At 36.3% G+C, this 19799-nt stretch overlaps 1 protein-coding gene across 5 annotated transcripts in view; it reads right to left on the reverse strand.

The window, feature by feature from the left end:
- The window catches only part of Ascc3 (activating signal cointegrator 1 complex subunit 3), a 337712-nt gene that overhangs the window by 84914 nt on the left and 232999 nt on the right, over positions 1-19799 (reverse strand). For all 5 annotated transcript variants that reach the window (XM_052751374.1, XM_052751375.1, XM_052751376.1 and 2 more), the window contains 2 exons: positions 9769-9880; positions 9471-9605 (listed from right to left, as the gene is read on the reverse strand). In XM_052751374.1, the coding sequence (XP_052607334.1) occupies positions 9471-9605; positions 9769-9880 (247 nt within the window). The remainder of the gene's footprint in view (positions 1-9470; positions 9606-9768; positions 9881-19799) is intronic.

The raw sequence follows: 19799 nt of genomic DNA on the forward strand, positions 1-19799 counted from the left end.
TAATTACAGAGGTAAAAGATCTCTTTATGGTCACTATAAAACATTTATGAGTGAAGGTAAAGAGGGCAATAAAAAATGGAAAGAGATTCTCTGTTTATGCATTGGAAATTTGTATCACCCAAAGCATTCAACATAGTCAATGCAATTTCTATCAAAATAGTAATGATATTCTTCACAGGAAAAAAAAATTCTACAATCTGTATGGAAGAATCAAAATAACAGAATAGCCAAAGCTTGAGCAGAATGAACAAGGCTAGAGGCATCATGTTATATGACCTAGCACACACTACAAAGCTATAGAACCTAAGCAGAACACAAGAGTACAAGTAGGAAAGACAGACACAGCCTGGAGCCATCTCCACAGGCTCAAAATCAACAGAATAAAAAACGTACCAAGAACAATGAAAAACAAAACAAAACAAAAAAGCCACTGTCTCCTTAATAAATGGTGTTGAGGAAAAAAATATGTCCACTTGTCTCATACCATGCACAAAAATCAACTTGAAATGGATTACAGACTTAAACATAAAACCTTAAAATATGAAACTAGTGGGGAAAAAAAAAGAAAAGAAAAAAAAAAAAAAAGAAAAAGCTCCAGGACACTGGCCGAGGCAATTTTTCTCATATGACCTCGGAAGCAAAGGCAATGAATGTACAATAGGATTGTATTAAACTAAGAAGCTTATGCAAAGAAAAAACAAAAACAAAACAAAACAAAAAACCAAAAAATCCAAGTCAAAATAAAATAATCACAATAAAACACAGAATACAGAGACAACCGACAGAATAAGAGAAAATACTTGCAAACTACACTAGAAGAAGAAAAATGCTATTCTTGTTGCCTACCAGAATCTGATAGTAAGACCCTGTTGCTAAAGACACCACGCTCTTTGCCTTACTCCCTGCTGCGTAGCTTTCACAGTACCAGGAAGGGTCATTCAGGCAGCAAAAGAAAAGTCACCAACAGTCTTACTGTAAATCCTGAATAATAACCAGCCTGAAAAAACAAGTCCTGGGTACAACAGTGGTATGATTGTTATGGCGACCATTTCTGACTGGATTTAAGGCCCTCTCCACCGGAGAAAACAAATGCCTGCTACTGTAAATCTGACCATGAACCTGTTGCTTGGGAAACTCACAGAGGCCATAGAGGAGGTGCTATTATTATTTTGCCAAATCAGTATCAAACTGCCTTCTAAATACTTATTTCCACAATGGCAGACAGACTATTAATTCTCAGTCTTCTTCAGAGAAACTCAGCAGTCAAGTCTTAATATAGATTCTTAACTTGTCAAAATGCAGAAAAGAAATGTCTATGAAGTGCTCAGCCCCTAACAAGGCATTTATGTTATACTTCCTACCCTCAAGGACCAGGGAACATCACGGAAGAGGGGGCATGAAGATGCTAAGACCCAGGGTTTGGGGAGGATTGTTGTGAAACAGTGTCTTCAGTACGTAACAAGGCTGTCACACTCAAGAACTCACAATGACTGTGGTTACCTGAATAAAGTCAAAATCCTGGCATAGATAAGGGAGGGCTCTTAAGGCATCACCCCAGCTGAGGGGATAGGGAAGGGTGTGGCCCCCATAGGTGAACTACTCTCCAGTAGATGGTTTCACACATGCCCATGAGCATTTGTAAAGCACGAACTTTGGACTTGGTGGTTCATTAAAAATAACTAATTACATGAAGTTGGGGGGGGGATATGAGTAATATTGAGGAGGTTTAGGAGGGAAGTCATGGAAGGTTAAGATATGATCAAAATATCTATGTGCATGGAATTCTCAAGGAATTAAAAAACGAAACAAAACAAAAACAGGCAAAGCCCTGAACAGATAATTCCCAGAAGAAGGCATATAGATGGTCAATGAGTATACAAAAATATTCAGCATGATTAAAAATCAGGGGTATGCAAATCAAAGCCATGAGCCCCCACCCCCAATAACATAAAAGTGGCTATTGTTAAAAAGAAGAAAAATTGGGTGGCAGTATGCAGAAATGAGAGATCTTATACACTCTGGGTGGAAATGTGAACTAGCACAACTATTATGCAGTATAGTACCGAAGCGTCTCAAAAATCAGAACTACTAAATGACCCAGCAACCCCACTTGTACGTATATAACCAGAAAAAATGAAATCAATGTATAAAGTGATATATGCTCTTCCATGTTTACCAAAGCTCATTCACACCATAATTGGGGTGATATATTGTGTACCCTAATAAACTTATCTCAGGATGAAAGGACAGAGCCTGCCACTAGATTAGATATAGAGGCCAGACAGTGGTGGCACACACCCTTAATCCACCTGGGATGCAAAGATCCATCTGGATCTCTGTGAGTTCAAGGCCACACTGGAAACAGAGGCAGGCAGTGGTTGGTGGCACATATATTTAATCCCAGTACTGGGAAGCACACACGCCTTTAAATCCCAGGAAGTAATACACAGAATGGTATATAAAGCAGGACACAGAATGGTATATAAAGCGTGAGGAAACAGGAACTCTTCTCTCCTGAGACTGAGGATTTCGTAGAGGTAATGACTTGTGGCTGGCTTGATCTGCTTCTCTGATCTTTCAGCTTTCACTCCAATGTCTGGCTCTGGGTTTTGTTTTGTTTTTTTTTTTAATTAATAAGACTGTTTAGCAATTCATGTTACACATAATAAACTTAGGTCTCCTATTGATCAAATGATGAATTGATAAGGAAAATATAGCATACAAATATTAACGTGATTCAGGTTTGAAAATAAATTCTGTCAATTGTGACAATATGGATAAATCTAGAGAACATCATTTTAAGTGAAACAAGCCATGCACAGAAAGATGAACATTGCTGAATCTCATTCATATATGGAATCCATAAAAGCTGATCTCATAAAAAGAAAGGAATGGAGTGGTAGTTGCCAAAGCATATGTGACTAGGGGTATGTATGTAGGTGGTCAGAGGATATATAATTGTAGCTAGATCAGAAGAGAAAAAGTACGTATTAGACAAAGACAGGCAGAAGGCAGAAGGCAGACTGCTTAAGGTGAAGCTGTAGGGAAACAATGGAAGGGCAGAAATTGGGAATGACTGCAATACAGTTTCTTTCTGGGGCAATAAAATGTCCTAAAACTGTGGAGATGACTGAATGGTTCTGACTATATACTTCAAATGGGTGAGTGACACAATAAGGTGGATTATAACTCATAAAGTTGTTTTTTAAAAACCAAAATTATTAAAAGTACACTTTGTCAAATAATTCATGATAGGGTACCTTTGGAAAGAAAGTTTGCAGAGTTTCCTAGTCTTTTCAAGACATTTACAACCCATGTACTATCTACGTAGAAGCACCCAGGGCAAATGTGCTCTGATAACCCCATGTGCATGTGACCCAATTCTGCCAGGCTGGGAACTCTGATTTTCAGAGAGGACAATGTCAGCAAGTCTTTGCTCTGAATGTTTTGATCTGGACTGAACATTTACCACGCACAGTTAAAGTAGTATTGAGCAGCAATGCCAGACACAAACACAAACCTTTATGGCCATAAGTTCATTTGTTCTAGCACAAATTCCTTTAAAATACAGGTGTGTGTCTTCTATTTCTTTGGTACTACTCAGCTGTATTTAGGGTCAGTACTGGACAAGAACACTTATGAAATCTGAACAAGCAATAATATAGTATTTCTATAGACAGTTTGGGCTAAGAAAGTTACGAGCAAATGATTTTTACATGCTTTGCAAATTTAGATAAAATCATAAATAATATGCATAAACAGAAAAAAACAAAACAAAACATCAAAGAGAAAGCAGACAGTACATTTCATAAGTTGCCTGGGAGACCTGAATCTAATATTGCTTTGACTCTTGGGATTGGGTAGAACTTAGATTTTATTATGATTTTTCCATACTGTGTCATATTAGACAAGGATGGGTCTTTAATTTTTTTTTAAATAAGAAAGTTGAATATGTTTATGGAAGAAAGATTAAGTTTATTCAAAATTTAGTATTTTAACTTAGTTGTGCCTTATTACAAAGTATTGTGCCTTAATAAAAAATCCATCCACTTTTGGAATACTGGTAATTGAGAGTTCTTTTCTGTGCACTCATTTAGGAAACGAAAAGTAATTAGAAAATAAAAATGAACAAAAATTGACCCAGGACAAATTCCAGGTATTATCACATAGATCATATGCTCAGAACCTAATAGGTTAAGAACTCTGGTCTTCTAAATGGTAACAAACTCATCTCAGACTGACATCTTTTACCAGGAAAACAACTCTTTTCACTTGGTTGAAGAAAGCTTGTAAATCTAGAATGCTGGAAGAAGTTAAGAAATAATGGAGAATAAAGGCAGTCTCAAGGGTAAAGGATGAAGAGAATAAAAAGATACTTTTAAAAAAGACATTTGCCATCTGTGCCTCTTCCAAAGATGCCAGGCGCCCCCAGGCTGAGGGGTAGGGGCGCTCTTCTCACAAACCTTGGAATGTATCACATCAGGATTCCCCACATGGGACAAAGAGCAGCAGATGGGACCTTGTGACTGCCACGAGGTTAGGTGGAAATGGAAGGCCACTGAGGTTGGTGGTGTCCACTGTTAGTTAACCTTCCTTTCATTTCTTTCCTTTAACGAACTCTTTCATTTTACAAGCTAGGACCCTCCCCAGAGTATTATTTACAATAGGCTTGTTATTTGAACTTATTTTAAGTTTAGCTCTTTAAAAATTATCACTTATTTTTCTAACTACCTTATAAGTTGGAGAAACATGTTTTAGTAATTCAATACCAAAAGATTTGTAGTTGTACTACAAAAATGACAAGATCTAAGCACTAGGCTGTCCAATTGATGAAAGAGTTATACAATGACCATTGTAATAAGTCAGCATGGTTTTAAGGAAAGCAGTACTGCCAAACCTGGAAATTTATTGATATATATATATGTATGTTATATTGCTCTGAAACTTTAAAAACATTGGAATTGCTGTATTTTAATGTATGAAATCTGTTCTTTTATTCAAATCTTTCAGGGGAAGTAAGAGATTCACAATTTGTAAAATAACTGACATATATGCATATAATCCTATGCTTGATATAAACAAGGATAATTTCACTAAGTTTTTGATATAGAAGCATAACTTTATGTTTCTGTGCAGTTACAGGAATACCAACAGACAAATAATTCTTATATTAAAAAAGCCCTTGGAAATCCAAAAGGTGTAAGTACATTTGGAATATATTTTTGCTTTCTTTCAGCTATTAATACCCTAAGGAAGCACACAGTTAAAACTATGTTGAAATAAAACCCCAGCTTTGAAAGCTTTCATTTCCACTGCTGTTTTAAAATAGTTGCCTTCCAAACACCTACGAAACACATTAAACCTGACCCTGCTGTGCCATGACGATGGACACTTTCTGCTCTGGAGTTGTGCCAGCATCATTAAGAGATTCTTCAAATTACTTTTGAAATGTACTTTTCCCTCAGGATTTTCACTTATACCTAATTAGACTACTAACTACAAGCTTTGTAATCCCTGTTGCCAAAACTGCTAAATGCTTCAATAAGTAGGAGGAGGGCATCAATGGAGGAGGACAGATGTAATGTCACTGGTTAACAATAGAGGTGTGAAGCAGCTGCCTTAATTATGAAGCTTATTAATTCATGGTGTGGAAAAAAGCTTGGCAAGGGTTCTTATAAAATACCCAATCTTTTCAAAATAGCATCAGATGGTTTAAAACTTTAAATATATGTTTCCAACAAGGAATACTGAAATGGTTATTTTGGCCAGTGATTTACATTTGTATTCAATACCTACAATCTACGTTACAAGATCACACATAATCTTAAAACTCTTATTTTTAAAATTATATGATGTTAAAATTTAGTATTTAATTTTTCTTGTAGATAGAATTGACCTAAAGGATAAGATAAAATGTGTCTAGGAGAGAAAATTAGCTATTTGGGAGACCTAAGGAACTACTTACTATGGCCTAGGAAGCAGCTTATTATTACTAAAATTAATTTCCATTATTTATATGATTATACCAGAAGAGGTTGGTGAGGCTTTTAAATAATACAAATAAAGTGCAAAGCATATAGCAGATAATTGAAAATAGTTTTTTGTGTGTTTCTACTATGGAATAAGATTAGTGAGGAGAACAGTCTCAACAGAAATTTGGCCTTATATCTAAAATGTGGTTCTTATTATCATTTAAAGACAATGATATAGGGAAGTATAAGCCAACTGGTCAACTTCAAAAGGGTCTTTTTCTTTACAGTATTAGAATAAAAGTTTTTACAGACTGGTGTAATAATTAGCAGAAATTATCATTAGAAATATAACAGGCTGCAACATTCAAAAGAAAAACCTCTAGAACATTCTGAAGGGTAAAAATATCCCTAAAGCAGGTACCTACAGGGCAAACAGACAGAATAGACATGCATGTATCAGGTAGGACCTATCTTGATTCAGCCCTGCCTTCCCTGATCTACAGAGAAATAATCCTAGTCTCACACACATACTTCTATCTTCTATTTTAGTTCATTAGCAGTGGACTTATTCTGACTCTTTTGGAAGTTTATGTCTTTGGTCTACAATATATCTCAACAGAAGTGATGATTTGAATTTACAGATGTAAGATCTAAAAGAATCACTTCCCAATTATGAACATGTCACAAGAGTGAAAGTATTTCTGTTCAGACAACACACACAGTGATCCAAAGCCCACTTTGGGAGGCTTTAGACACTCAGTTTGGGCCATCTGGTGTACTCTATAAGTCCTTCTAACGTGAGGCCAACAGAACTATCTACATCAAATATCCCCTGTAGATTAACATGGAAGACAGAATATGCATTTTGTTTTGTCTTTAAATTTTTTTTTCTGATAACAAGCAGTGCTCTGACCAGTTTTAGCAATATCTAAGTGTCATTTTGCCACAGATCACAGTTTATCTATGAAGTACGAAGTTTATGGTATTGCCAATGATTTCATATCATGGTCTCAAGTGCCTCACACTCTATACATACACAATTAAAGGAAAAATCAACATATAATATACGGTTAAAAGGACCATGGAGACCTTGGAGTGACCATGCAGAACAAAGAATAACATTTAGAGCAGTGGTTCTCAACCTTCATAATGCTTTGACTTGTTAATACAGCTGCTCCTTTTGTTGTGGTGACCCACAACCATAAAGTTATTTTGTTGGTACTTCATAACCATAATTTTGATACTGTTATGAATTGTAATGTAAATAACTGATATGAAGGATATCTGGTTTTTGACCACCTAGAGGGATCATGACTTATAGGTTGAGAACCACTGATGTAATGAATAAACCATTTTTGATATGACTATTTTTTTAATGCAATCTCTCTGCAAAGCTCCTTATTAATTTTTATTATGTGCAAGATTTAGTGTCACCTGCAAATTCTGAAACTTCCTGTTGCCTCTATACTTTGGTGAAAGGCGTTAACAGAATCACCATTCTGAAAACTACTGAGCTCATCCCAAGCATCCTGAGCATAGAGGAAAAGGACAGAGTAGGACTTAGAAGGTAAGATATAAATGAGATTAACAGATCAATTGTTTTAAATCAGTCATGACACTCTTCTACTATGCAATACTGAAAAGTGAAAGGGTCAGTTCCGAAATACTGAGAGAAAGGATATGATGAGGTGATCTGATTAAATACTTTCTTTTACTTTTGAAAGAAAAAATTCTTTTCTGGTAAATACTACAAAGGCAATAAAGTCATTACATTTCTACTCCTAAGAAATCCTGTTTCTTCAGAAAAGTAGAAAGTAATAGTAAATGACTACATAGATGGTATGAATTCCAGTTTATTTTAGGAAAACAAATACATGGCTGAGTGTAAAAGTCTATATATTTATATTCTCCCACAGTAGAAAAGGTGTAAGCAATTAAGAAACTTCCTTGGTAATAGCTGAAGGGAACTGACAGGCTCATATGTTTTTAAAGCTTTTAGTGAATCAATATTTTCATATTCTTTTTTCATTCTATGGTCATCTTCTAACATATCTGTTCATACTGTGACATTTCTGAGAAAAGAAGAAATTTCAATTAACCTAATTTCTATATTATGATCAACACAAAACAAAAGCCAAAGAACAAATATGTGAAGCTTAAGAAGTGAGAAATTCTCTTTCTTATAAAAAAAGATTAACTTTAAAAAAAAATCTACATCCTTAAAAATTTTTCCCAGGAAAGGCGCAAAGCTACACAGAGAAATCCTGTCTTGAAAAAAACAACAACAAACCCCCCCTCAAATTTTTTTCATGTTTTTAAATTAAAAAAATACTTCTATTGTTTTTCCCCTTCCCTTTCCTACCTCCAACTAATCCCATGCACCTCCTCCTTTGCTGTCTCTCAAATTCATGGCCTCTATTTCTTTAACTGCTATTACATATGTATTTATATACATATTTCTAAATAAATATAACCTGCTCAGTCTGTATAGTTATGTGTATGTACACACACACACGTACACACACATGTATGTGTATGTGAGTATGCCTTGGGTGTGAGTGCCCTTGGAGGATAGAAGAGGGTGTGATCTCTTGTAGTCTGAGTTACATGAAGTTATAAGCTGCTTGATGTGTATGCTAGGAACCAAACTTGGGTCCTCTGAAAGGGCAGCAAGTGCTCTTAACTGCTGAGACATCTCTCTAGCCCCAAATTAATTTTTGTCTCACTGACAAAATTAAACTTAAGAAAATACTATAGTGGGTGAGGGATGTGGATCAGTAGGTAAAGTGCCTGCTATATAAGCACCAAGAACTTCCTTTGGATCCCTCCCATCCGTGTAAAGAGCCAGACATGGTGGCACAAACCTGTAACCCTAGCACTTGGAGGTAGAGACAGGCAGATCCATGGAGCTCACTGATCAGCCAGCTTAGTTACTGAAGGTGCAGGCAGAGTAAGACCCTCATCCCTTGTGCAGAGTCCACCTTAAACTTCAACACTAAACTTAGGAAGAAGGAAGAGTATATTAGATTTACCACATCTTGTTCCCTTTTTTGGGAAGGTGATAGATGGGAAGATGGGAGTTGGTGTTGATTTGAAGTAGAATTTAATCATATGGATCCTTAAGAAAAGGCTCCGTAGTAACACCATAGTACTCAACAGGAACCACCCAAGTAAACAAAGAGCAGGCTTTCCATCTCAGCTAGAGGGGCCACTGAGTCATCAGGTCTGCTCTGCGGAGTGCCCAGTAGACCACTAATCTGGGCTCCCATCTCAACAGCACTTATCCTACTCAGGAGGACCCTGCTCTGGACCAGTCAGATGGTTTTACATTTGTTGCAAGATTATCCTAAATATGAAAATTGAAAGAAACCTTGTTTGAAGGATGGATGACTGCCCCCTGAACACTCTCAGGTAAAATTTTCAGACCTGGAAATAATGTAAGTTCCAAATTATAAGAGAAGGTATGAAATATATAAACCATAGTAATGTAAAACTCACACTCAAAATTGAAAGCAATTCTTCAGTGCTGCACTCAGGTTTCAAACGGTCCTTGAACATTTTGACTGTTTTGTGCTTCAAATAGTAATAGGAGGCAATTCGGCCACATGCTAGTGGCTCTATGCTGCGGTTATCCTATTTCAAATAAAGAAAAATCAAGGTAAGTGAAATGTTCAGGGAGATCCTCATTCCTCAGAGAGTAATAGTTCACTGTGGTTGCTACTGTAGCAGATTTGTTGCAAACTTCAACAGCACAAGCCCCGGTCCCACACTGGCAAAAGCTGGCTGGAAGTCCCACCTCTCCAACTTCAATGCAGTGGGAAAGCTCCAACTCAACCAGAGACTTCTCGATCAGCTGTGACAGGAACTTGTTCATGGAGTCCTGGCTGACGTCACCCAAGCTGTAGTAGCTAGGAAAAAAGTGTGGTCAGTTTCAAGATGTGTCTACTAGAATTGTCTGTCACAATAGCTTTATGATCTTTTCAGAACTTTAAAAGCACGAATTTATAGCAAATAAAAAAATGTAATGAAAAATTAAAACAAACACGATTAACATTCCCATTTTATAGGTCAAAGGCCCAATACTAAAGGTTGCCAACACCAATGAAAAAGATAACACATTTAAAATATGTAAAATAGGCAGATAAAATGTAACATCACCTGAAAAAACACTTCCTTATATTAAACATGATAGATGATCCATCTATTCCAAAATAGCCTTATACTCTGAATTTAGAAAATGTGAAATGCAAAGTTTGGCTGAAATCACACATAATACACATATGTGTATACAAATGAGAGGATCGGGTGGCCAAACCAGGGCTTTAACAGGCTCCCCTGGCAGCCCTGATATGAACCAGACCTTAGTTTCCATTCACTGGAACGGGCTGGAGCTGAGCAAGCAATTCTCAGGAAAACCACAACTTAGAGGTAACCAATCAACAGGTGCACCCCCCAGCCTCCTGCTGGTTCAGCAGATGCCCCCCCCTTCTGCTAAAGATAGCTTTCCTTACCCTCTTTTCAACAAGCCCCCAGACACTAGATGCCCCCATCACCACTGGGCCCCTAACCACTACAGCCTCCAATGAATCAGCTCCCAGACTAATCTTTCCTCACTATGTTGGAAATAAATGCTCTTGCTAAATTGCATACACGACTGATGTTCTTTCTTGGGGGCTTCCCTCGGACCCTAATACACACACACACACATACAAATACACTCCCCTTTTATTATAAAATTCACTCTTAACAACTTTACAAAACAATCAGAACTACTAATCTTAGTGGTAGATGAGTGCCTCTAGGAAATTTTGAGAATTTTTCTCCTAGTGCTTATGCAACAAATGCTGATCTAACGTCTGGAAAGGAAATCATCAAGCTAAAATAAAGAATTCTAATTTGTAATGCACAGAAAACACAAAGGCCCAGCTCTGCATATTATCCAAATAAAAGCTGTAAGAATCATCTGATCATTCATTCTTCACTGCAACAATGAAAGGCAAATCCCTAACCACAAGGAGTTTGTACCAGGGAAGAAACCAAGAAGTGAGGGTTACAAGAACAATCATGGTAATTTCCTAATCCCTGCCAGTAAATTCCACTGGAATCAGCATGGAGAACATATATAATATCCTACCTTTCTTCTTGTTCCAAGGAAGAACAAGAGTGAAATTGAAAGTAGTCTTAGAGGCTTACAGACTCTTTTCAATAAAATCCCACCATGGCCACTTCTATATTTCAACAGTATTGGAAACAACTGTCAACAACCTCCAATGAAAGAGGCCCATATGAAATCACCATCACAGAGGGTAGAGAAGCACTGCAAAGATGATTCTTTGCAGGAACTTTTTTTTTTTAAATTAAGAAATTTTTTATTCATTTTACATACCAACCACAGATCCCCCTCTCTCCCCTCCTCCCGCCCCCCTAGCCTTCTCCCCAACCCACTCCCTATTACCTCCTCTGACAAGGTAAGGCCTCCCATGGGTAGGCCCAAGCCCCTCCCCCCTGCATCAAGGCTGTACAAGGTGTAGTGCATAGGTAGTGGGCTCCAAAAAGCCAGCTCATGCTCCAGGGATGGATCCTTGCAGTGACATTTTAAACTTCACCAAAAGTTAAAAATTATTTAAGGATATTTGAGTGAGGGATAAATTTTAAATAGAAAGAGAAGTTAGTGCAAATGATGAAGAGCACTACAATGCATCTCCACTGAAAATCAGAAGACATCAGAATTTGAAATGTCTACATTCATCCAAGTCTTCACTGAGGAATAACCAGTAAAGGATTAGATTTTGTTTAGCAAAATATCATGAAACAAGACACAGTAACTGTTTGTTCATGGAAAGACTACTGCTTTTGAAACAGCCTCTTTGCACAAACCTCAATGTCCCATTTTCAATGAAGACCCCTTTGGCCTCCACAGGTACCATGCAAACACATGGTTCACAAACATACATGCAGACAAAACATCATACACATAAAAGATAAAATAATAAAAAATTGTGGATACTTGAAGTATTACAAGTACATAAATTTCCAGCTTATCAAAATCTGTTTCTCTTCTAATTTTAATCCCCAAAATAAGATAACCTCATATTTTCTGCAATGTAAGGACTCCCTCTGTATTTGACATTCTTTAGGTTTGCTAAGCCTATATACTTTCCCAATACGATCAACAACTGTCTGCACCAATTCAATTTAATAGTTATTCCTGAATTAAAAATAATGCATGCAAGACAATGCATGAGTAGAATCCTTTTAAACTAAGAAAACATTCTTCATGCAATTAAACTTATGGAAAACAATATTACCATGAAACAAAAATTAACATTCCATTTTTATTTAAAAGCTTATTAGGTTATTCAATGGAAAAAAGCTCATGAATACTGTTATCACTAATAATTGTTATCCTGAATATTTAAGTGGAATGCCAACTTGACATTTTATACTATAATAAAAATGTTAGATGTAAAAATATTTAAGGCCATCAATTATGAATCTCCTTAAGATAGATGTTTTCAACAAAAATTTTGCTTCATTCACTATATTTCATTTTATTTTACTTTATTCATTATAATTTTGTTTTGGTGGTGAATTTTGCTTCTACGTGTTTTTGAAGATTAATTTCCTCCAGATAACATGGTGGTGGTGGTGGTGGTGGTGGTGGTGGTGGTGGTGGTGGTGGTGGTGGAGGAAGGAAACACTTTGTAACTACTTAAAATCAATTGCTAAGAGAAAAAACTTCAAATTCATGCTGTCTCTGAGAATATAAATTATTTCACAAAGCATTATTCACAATCCAACCCACTGAACAATCAACTTATTCTAACAGGAAATATTTAAAATTGTTACTGATACTCATTCCTATTTTTTTCTAAATGTTTTCGAAGTTCTCATTGGTACAACTGGAAGAACACAATTCAGTCCAAGGAACTGAACTTCACTGACCTTTCTAAAACACATTCTGTGGTTTAATATTGGGTCTGAAGGTAAGACCACTTAAAACATTTAAAAAATTCTATAGAGTATATTTTCCATCATAATTAGATACATAATTTGTGAGATATTATAAAACAATATAAATGTAACACAATTATGTTTTAGGAATCACAACATTTTGAGATGTCTGATTGGGAGCACAACATGCTCCCATTCTTCATATAAGTGAACTTTGTTACTTCCCAGTTTCTAACTTAAGTAAAAGGACATAATCATTACTTTCAATAATCACTTACTAACTTGAAAAAGCATGTGGCAGCTAACTAAAAAGGTCTGTTTTCATGTTGTACTCTCCACAGTACAAAATTTATAATTTACTGGTTATTTAAACAGCGATTTTTACACAACTGTTTAATTACAGCTAACGGGAAGAGTGCGGTTTCGTGCTCACTGTGTCTAATCGTCAAGTCATTATCTTCCTCTGCTACAAACAGAAAGCCTACCTTTTGTCAGCATGCTATTTCATTTCTTTCACAGAGAAACGCAGTTTCACAATAATTGACTTGTCAGAAACTCTAATTTATGAGTCTGAGCTCTGTAAGATTTCTCTATATTGGACTTAACCTGCACACAAGCAGGGCTGAATATTTACAATGCTGTTAACAGGTGCTGAGTTGTTTAATGATTCTAATAGCCAGAAGCGTACTGAGAAAGCCAGCGGGATCACAATTACAGGCTGTTTGAACACAACAATTACTAGTCCCCAGAGAAGTGTGAAAGTCAAAGGCAGTCTGATACTGACAGCATCCAGCACATGGGCTAGACAAGCTAACTTCTATTAGCAGTCCACTGGGAAAAAGTCATAACAAGCCTCTCCCTGTAATAAAAATTTAAAAGTCCATAAAATTTAAGCAATCAAAACCTAACACAACTTTAAAAAGTATTATCCTTTAAAGCCCCTATCAAGGTAGAAGCAAGAATGACACAGAGGAAACTTCAGAATATCTTTTTTTTTCAATGTAGAACAGATGAAATTTCACCATCTAGGAATGAAAGAGGTTTTATAGTAAAATGAAACTGAGACAAAGTTACAGCAAACAGTTTGCATTTAATGTGAACAGTGGCAACCATTTCCTTTTTAGTTTATGTAAACCTGGCCAGATAGCTTGATGGGAAAATTCCCATCAGTACCGAAATGCCACTGCAGTAACTGTCAGTGCTGGGAAGTCATTTGTTACAGCACCATGTTTTTTTATTATCAGATTATGCAGCAGTAATAATGACACAAATAATGGAAGAGCGCTCAGGGACAGCTGACAAGACCTCATTTTTGCCTAGATATATTTAAAAGCAGAGTGAAACTGAAAATACAAATTGAAGCACAAACTCAATTTGGGGTAGCTTCTATTTTATGAAAACAATGTATGTGTTTATACACATTTGAACAAGAGTATATACATGTGCACATATGTATATAGTACATAAGGCTTGCTTATACTCATGTGCAATTGCACATATATTATACATGCATATGTATACACATGTGTGAAAATAAATAGACACACAGCTAGCAAGCCAGGAACAGTGGCTGGTGTGGTGTAGTGCTAACTTTATAGTGTTGGTATGATGAACTGAAGGTGGCTGGAATAATGAGGTCATTTTTATTATTGATAATGAATTGTCTTTTGGAAACAGTATTTCTTTTCTATGGGTAAATAAACCTGGACACACACACACACCAGAAAGTAGCTTGCATATGAACATCCTTTCCACTCACGATAAGTCGAATCTCAATTTATGCTACTAGATGAAAGGACACACTAAGAAAAAATTAACATTATACACACTACAGTTGTTAATGTAAGAAAACTGTAGACTTTTAAAAGAAATTTGCCTGTTTCCTCAATTCCTATGCTTTTGTGCTGAGGTTTGGGGATAGATAATTTCAACAGAGACAATAATAAAAAAAAAATAGTCAAAGCCAGTCATGATGATGTGAAGCTTGGACACTGTTGGTCTGAATATAAGTTAGTACAGTCATTTTAGAAAATAGTATGGAAATTCCCCATAAAACTAAAAACAAAATTATCAAAGGATCTAGCTATCTGACTACTGGTTACATGTCTTAAAGAAACTGAATCCAGTGTGTTGGTCTACTCTGCACTGTCATGTTCATCTCAGTATCTTCCATAACAGCAAAGGAAGGGAAACATCTAAACATGCATCTACTGATGAACGAACACGTACGTGGCACACAAAGGAATACTGAGCTTTTCAAAAAAATGAAATGTATCCTCAGCAAACTGGATGAGTCTACATGGTACTATGTAAATCTAAAAATATTAATGTTAAGAACTTGAAAGCAGTATGCTGACTTTAACAGGCAGAGCAAAGACAGAAAGGTGAAACACAGGTAAAATTACAAAAGTTTAAGTTACTGGGAAGACAGAGTGCTGGAAGTCTGAATAGCACAGCAACCGCAGTTAAAAGAAATTTGAAAATGAATTAAAAATAGATTTGAAAGTTATTACCACAAAGAAACAACATATATAAGGTAAAGGATATGAATTATGGCTAATATATGGATTTCATAACATACACATGTACTTAAACATCTTAAAATTTACCCATAAATATAAACAATTGTTTGTCAAATTAGAAAATTTAAACAGAGCTGGGCAGTGGTGACGCATGCCTGTAATCCCAGCACTTGGGAGGCAGAGCCCGGTGGATCTCTGTGAGTTCAAGGCCAGCCTGATCTACAGAGCGAGATCCAGGACAGGCTCCAAAAACTACACGGAGAAACCCTGTCTTGAAAAAAACCCAACCAACCAACCAACCAACCAACCAACCAACCAACCAAACAAACAAAACAACAAAAAAATTAAACAGACACATTTTATCTCAGACCAATGTTTATAATAAACTTGTTTAAAACAAAACAGTTTATCAGAAGGAATGTCAGAGTTTATTTACAGCTTATTAAAATGTTAACTGTAGATTTAGGCATAGTTAATTTTTATGTAGCTATAAAGGTATATGGATTTAAAAAACAAAACAATGTTCAGGCTGGGAAGGCATTAAATAGCCCAAACTGTCAAGCACTGTTTCCACAAAGATCACTTTTAGCACAGCCCCAAGGAGAGAGGTGGAAAATGAGTGCAGATGCCTGTCTTCTGGACCTGGTGATGGGTCTGGTGGAGAATGGGAGGATACCAGAGCTCTGAGCTATGATCCGTGAGCAAACTGCCTCATCGCCTGGGTCCTTCCTTCTTCATGAAAGAAGGTGAGAGCAGTACCAAGTTAAGGCCTGGAAACAGCATGTCAGATATGAAGAAATTCCACAAAAATTATTAGTAATACTTTATTAATTTCAATTTTTATGTTTATAAGCCTCTTTCTGGCATTTAAATTTTACTATTCTTTACCTATTTTCTTGAGGTAATGTTTTCTTTACCTAATGTTTAGTTACTTCATTTCTGCATCCTTTACTTGAAGTCTTTAAAGTTACAAAAACTCTATGGACCCATACTTTAGTCTTTGATTGAGAGGAAACAATTTTTTTCTTGTTCTAGTCTACTCAATTTCATCTTTTACTGGATTAAGTCTTAAAATCTGAAGCCATTAGATTGTTTTTCCCCATTCTTAATTTTTTCCTGTTTATAGAGGTTGAACAGTCCTAATATGAAAACCAAAATGTGGAATGTTCTAAATTCTGAACTCATATGACAAGTGATGGTCAAAATGTTAGAAAAACTAAAAAATGTTTTGCATGAAATTATATCCAGGCTATATATCTAACAGGTGTATGATGCATAAATGAATTTGTGGTCATACTTGACTTCTTTTCCCAGGATATCTCATTAGCCATATGCAAATATTCCCATATCTAAAACAATTCCTAACCCAGAACACTCTGTGTGCTGTCATTCAGTACAAGGGATGTCCTGTCTATGTGCATTCTGTCCCATTCCAAGAATGGAGCTTAATGATCTAAACAGGGAAGCATGTTAATGTAAACAGGAAGCATGTTTAGATCTTCCTGGTCTAGTGCATGACAAATTTTACATGTAAGTTATCATGATTCTACACAGTCTTTTTCAACAGTACATGTACAAAGATGCACAACAATAATTCAGATCTGTTAACTGAAGACTATATTTCATAAAATATTTATGTATTATTTTGATTTTTATAGATATGTAAAATTACACACAGCTGTAATTTGGCTGAACTGTAATTATGAATTTCCATCGCTTTTTGCTTTATACATTCTGACACTGTTTTCTCAGAAGGAACTACAAACCTCTCAGTGACTGCACTCTTCTCCTAATTCTCATGTTGCCTTCTGTCTTGTTTTGCATATTGTTAATTCTGCAGCTATTGCACTCTCACACTTGGTCTTCTTCATATTGTTTTGAGACAGTCTTACTTTGTAAGCCAAAATGGCCCCAAGCTTGTGGCACCACTCCAGGCTGAGCCTCCTGAGGGATGGGAGGACAGGTGCACGCTACCACTTCCGGCTATTATTCTTTGTACAACTTTCCAACCTTAATAGTCAATGTTACATATTTGAAAACCGCCATTTTAATTTTGTATGTAGCTTACAATAAATGTTTAGTTTGATTTAAATAATGGATCTGAACTGCATGTGGTGGCACACACTGTAGACCCAGCACTGGGGAGGCAGAGGCAGGGGTGGGGGCGGTTTTCTGTGAGTTTGAGACCAGCTTGGTTTATTTACATAGTGAGTTCCAGGACAGCATCAGAGCTACATAGTGAGACTCCCACTTAAATGCATGCCCCCTCTTCAAATAAAAATAAATGCATCTGAGAATTTCTATCTTAAACAGGGAAATATAAACCACTGACAAAATTTATTATTATGACTGACCTGACTATGACACAAAAAGATGCTGCCCATGTCCTATGCTACCCTATACTGGTGCTCATTTTACCCACAATGAAAGTCAAAGCCTTAGCTTATACAGCGCTACATGGCTTATTCACCACAACAAAGCAGAAACTTTTGCTTAGTAACGCATCTTCAAAATAGTTAGAATTGTAGCTGGAACTTGGGCTTTCATGCTTGTCCAGCAAGCATTTTACCAAACAGAGCTATTTTTAGAAAAACAAATCATTTCTGTTTTCTGGGCTGATTAACTGACATAGAAAATTCGGAACAGATTTGTACTGCAGAATAATGACAGCTTTATTCTAACCAGAGTTATCGCAAACATTTACTACTAAAGGAATAAGCACACGCGCTATGGGCAGTCAAGAGTGGATACTTGGCATCCTAAAAATCAGCTGAAGTAGCATTTATCAATGTGATTGGAATATTTAAGACTGTCACAGCCTGGCTGGCTATGAGGGCTGGGGAGGGAGTACCACACAGGATTAATTGTAGTAAAAGCCCCAAGGGGGAGGAACCTGTTTGTTGAGCTGCTATAGGTGAAAATCTACTTTTATTTCTCCTGGTGTCTCTGGGAACTGTCCTGTAGGTCAAGGCAGAGGGAAGCAGCTACCACAAGGAGAAACTTCTCTAAGCCAGGTCATTAAGATGGTGGACTATTTGGCAAATTTCCTCTCAGTCAATGACTGGCCCCATCAGACAAAACTTGTGAGGCAATGTGAACTCTGCAACACATGGATGTACATGGATGATGCCTACAACCGACCAGGAGACACACAAGTCACCAATACCCCACATTCCTTGACCAGAGACCTAGTATAACTTTCCTTTTAAATGTCATCACTGTGTACCACTTCAAGTTCTAACTCTAATTACCACTATTTATTAGGACTGTATGTAGATTTCCTCATTATAAAAATCAAAGTGAAGCCAAACCAATCCAAACCAAAATATCTGGGAAATTTCTTACTCATTATCTTAAAAGAAAACCGAACTATCTAATTTACATGTTGTATGTAATTCATCTTATTTTTGATCAATACTGTTTGACAGACTATAAATGGGACTAGATTAGGGGTAGACTAAAAGCAGGTGAAGAGTGACTGAAACTAGGGAATGAAAAATAAGATTTATTCTGAAGTAAAGTAAAAAAAAAAAAAAGATGAGTCAACAGAAGAAAATGAGGTTAGGTAGATTAAAAATAGAAATTAGATAGGTTAAAATTAATTTTGATAGGTTTATGAATAATTCAGCTTTAGGCATAGTAAGAATGAAATGCTGGTGAGAAAATACAACTGGAATTTGATGGAGCACAGACCCAACAACATATTTTGAAGCCCCTCATATCCAGGTAATATACAAACACAGAAAGGACCTCTAGAGAAGAACATCATAATACCATGGATGAGAACAGTTGTATTTATGTAAAAAAGGCACAATATAAGAAAACTTCTGCCTAACCCAAACTAAAGGATAGTGTACAAAACAACTAGCCAGCATTTTTCAGGAGGCAGCATTTTCAGATACAGAAAGACATAAATGAGACAGGGTAGACAAGTCAGCCAACTGTAATACAGAATACTAGGTTGGATTCTAATAGAATGGGAGATTAGCACTACAATAGGTGAAACTTGAGTAAAGGATGCATGTTAGCTAACAGTTTATATAAATGTCAATTTCTTGATTTTGGAAATTGTACAGTGGTTATATAAGATAGGAACGTGCGGAAGACAGGTTTGGATTAAATGACATCTTTTCATACTGTTTTTGAAAGACTTTCTTAAATTCTTTCTAAATTGAAACCTTAGAGCTTTTCTTTTTCGTTTTTAGAACACATATAAAGGGAAACAATCTGCAACCTACTACTGAACTTGCTTGTCCCAAATGCGTTAACAGTTAAGGGACTCTAAGCAAAGACACAGTAATTTAAAACTGCTATCTATGTAAGGAGAAATGTTGGCTGAAATTTCTTTAGA

This window comes from Peromyscus californicus, unplaced genomic scaffold (assembly GCF_007827085.1).
Source record: "Peromyscus californicus insignis strain IS unplaced genomic scaffold, ASM782708v3 Scaffold_22__1_contigs__length_63687245, whole genome shotgun sequence".
Lineage (NCBI taxonomy): Eukaryota > Metazoa > Chordata > Mammalia > Rodentia > Cricetidae > Peromyscus > Peromyscus californicus.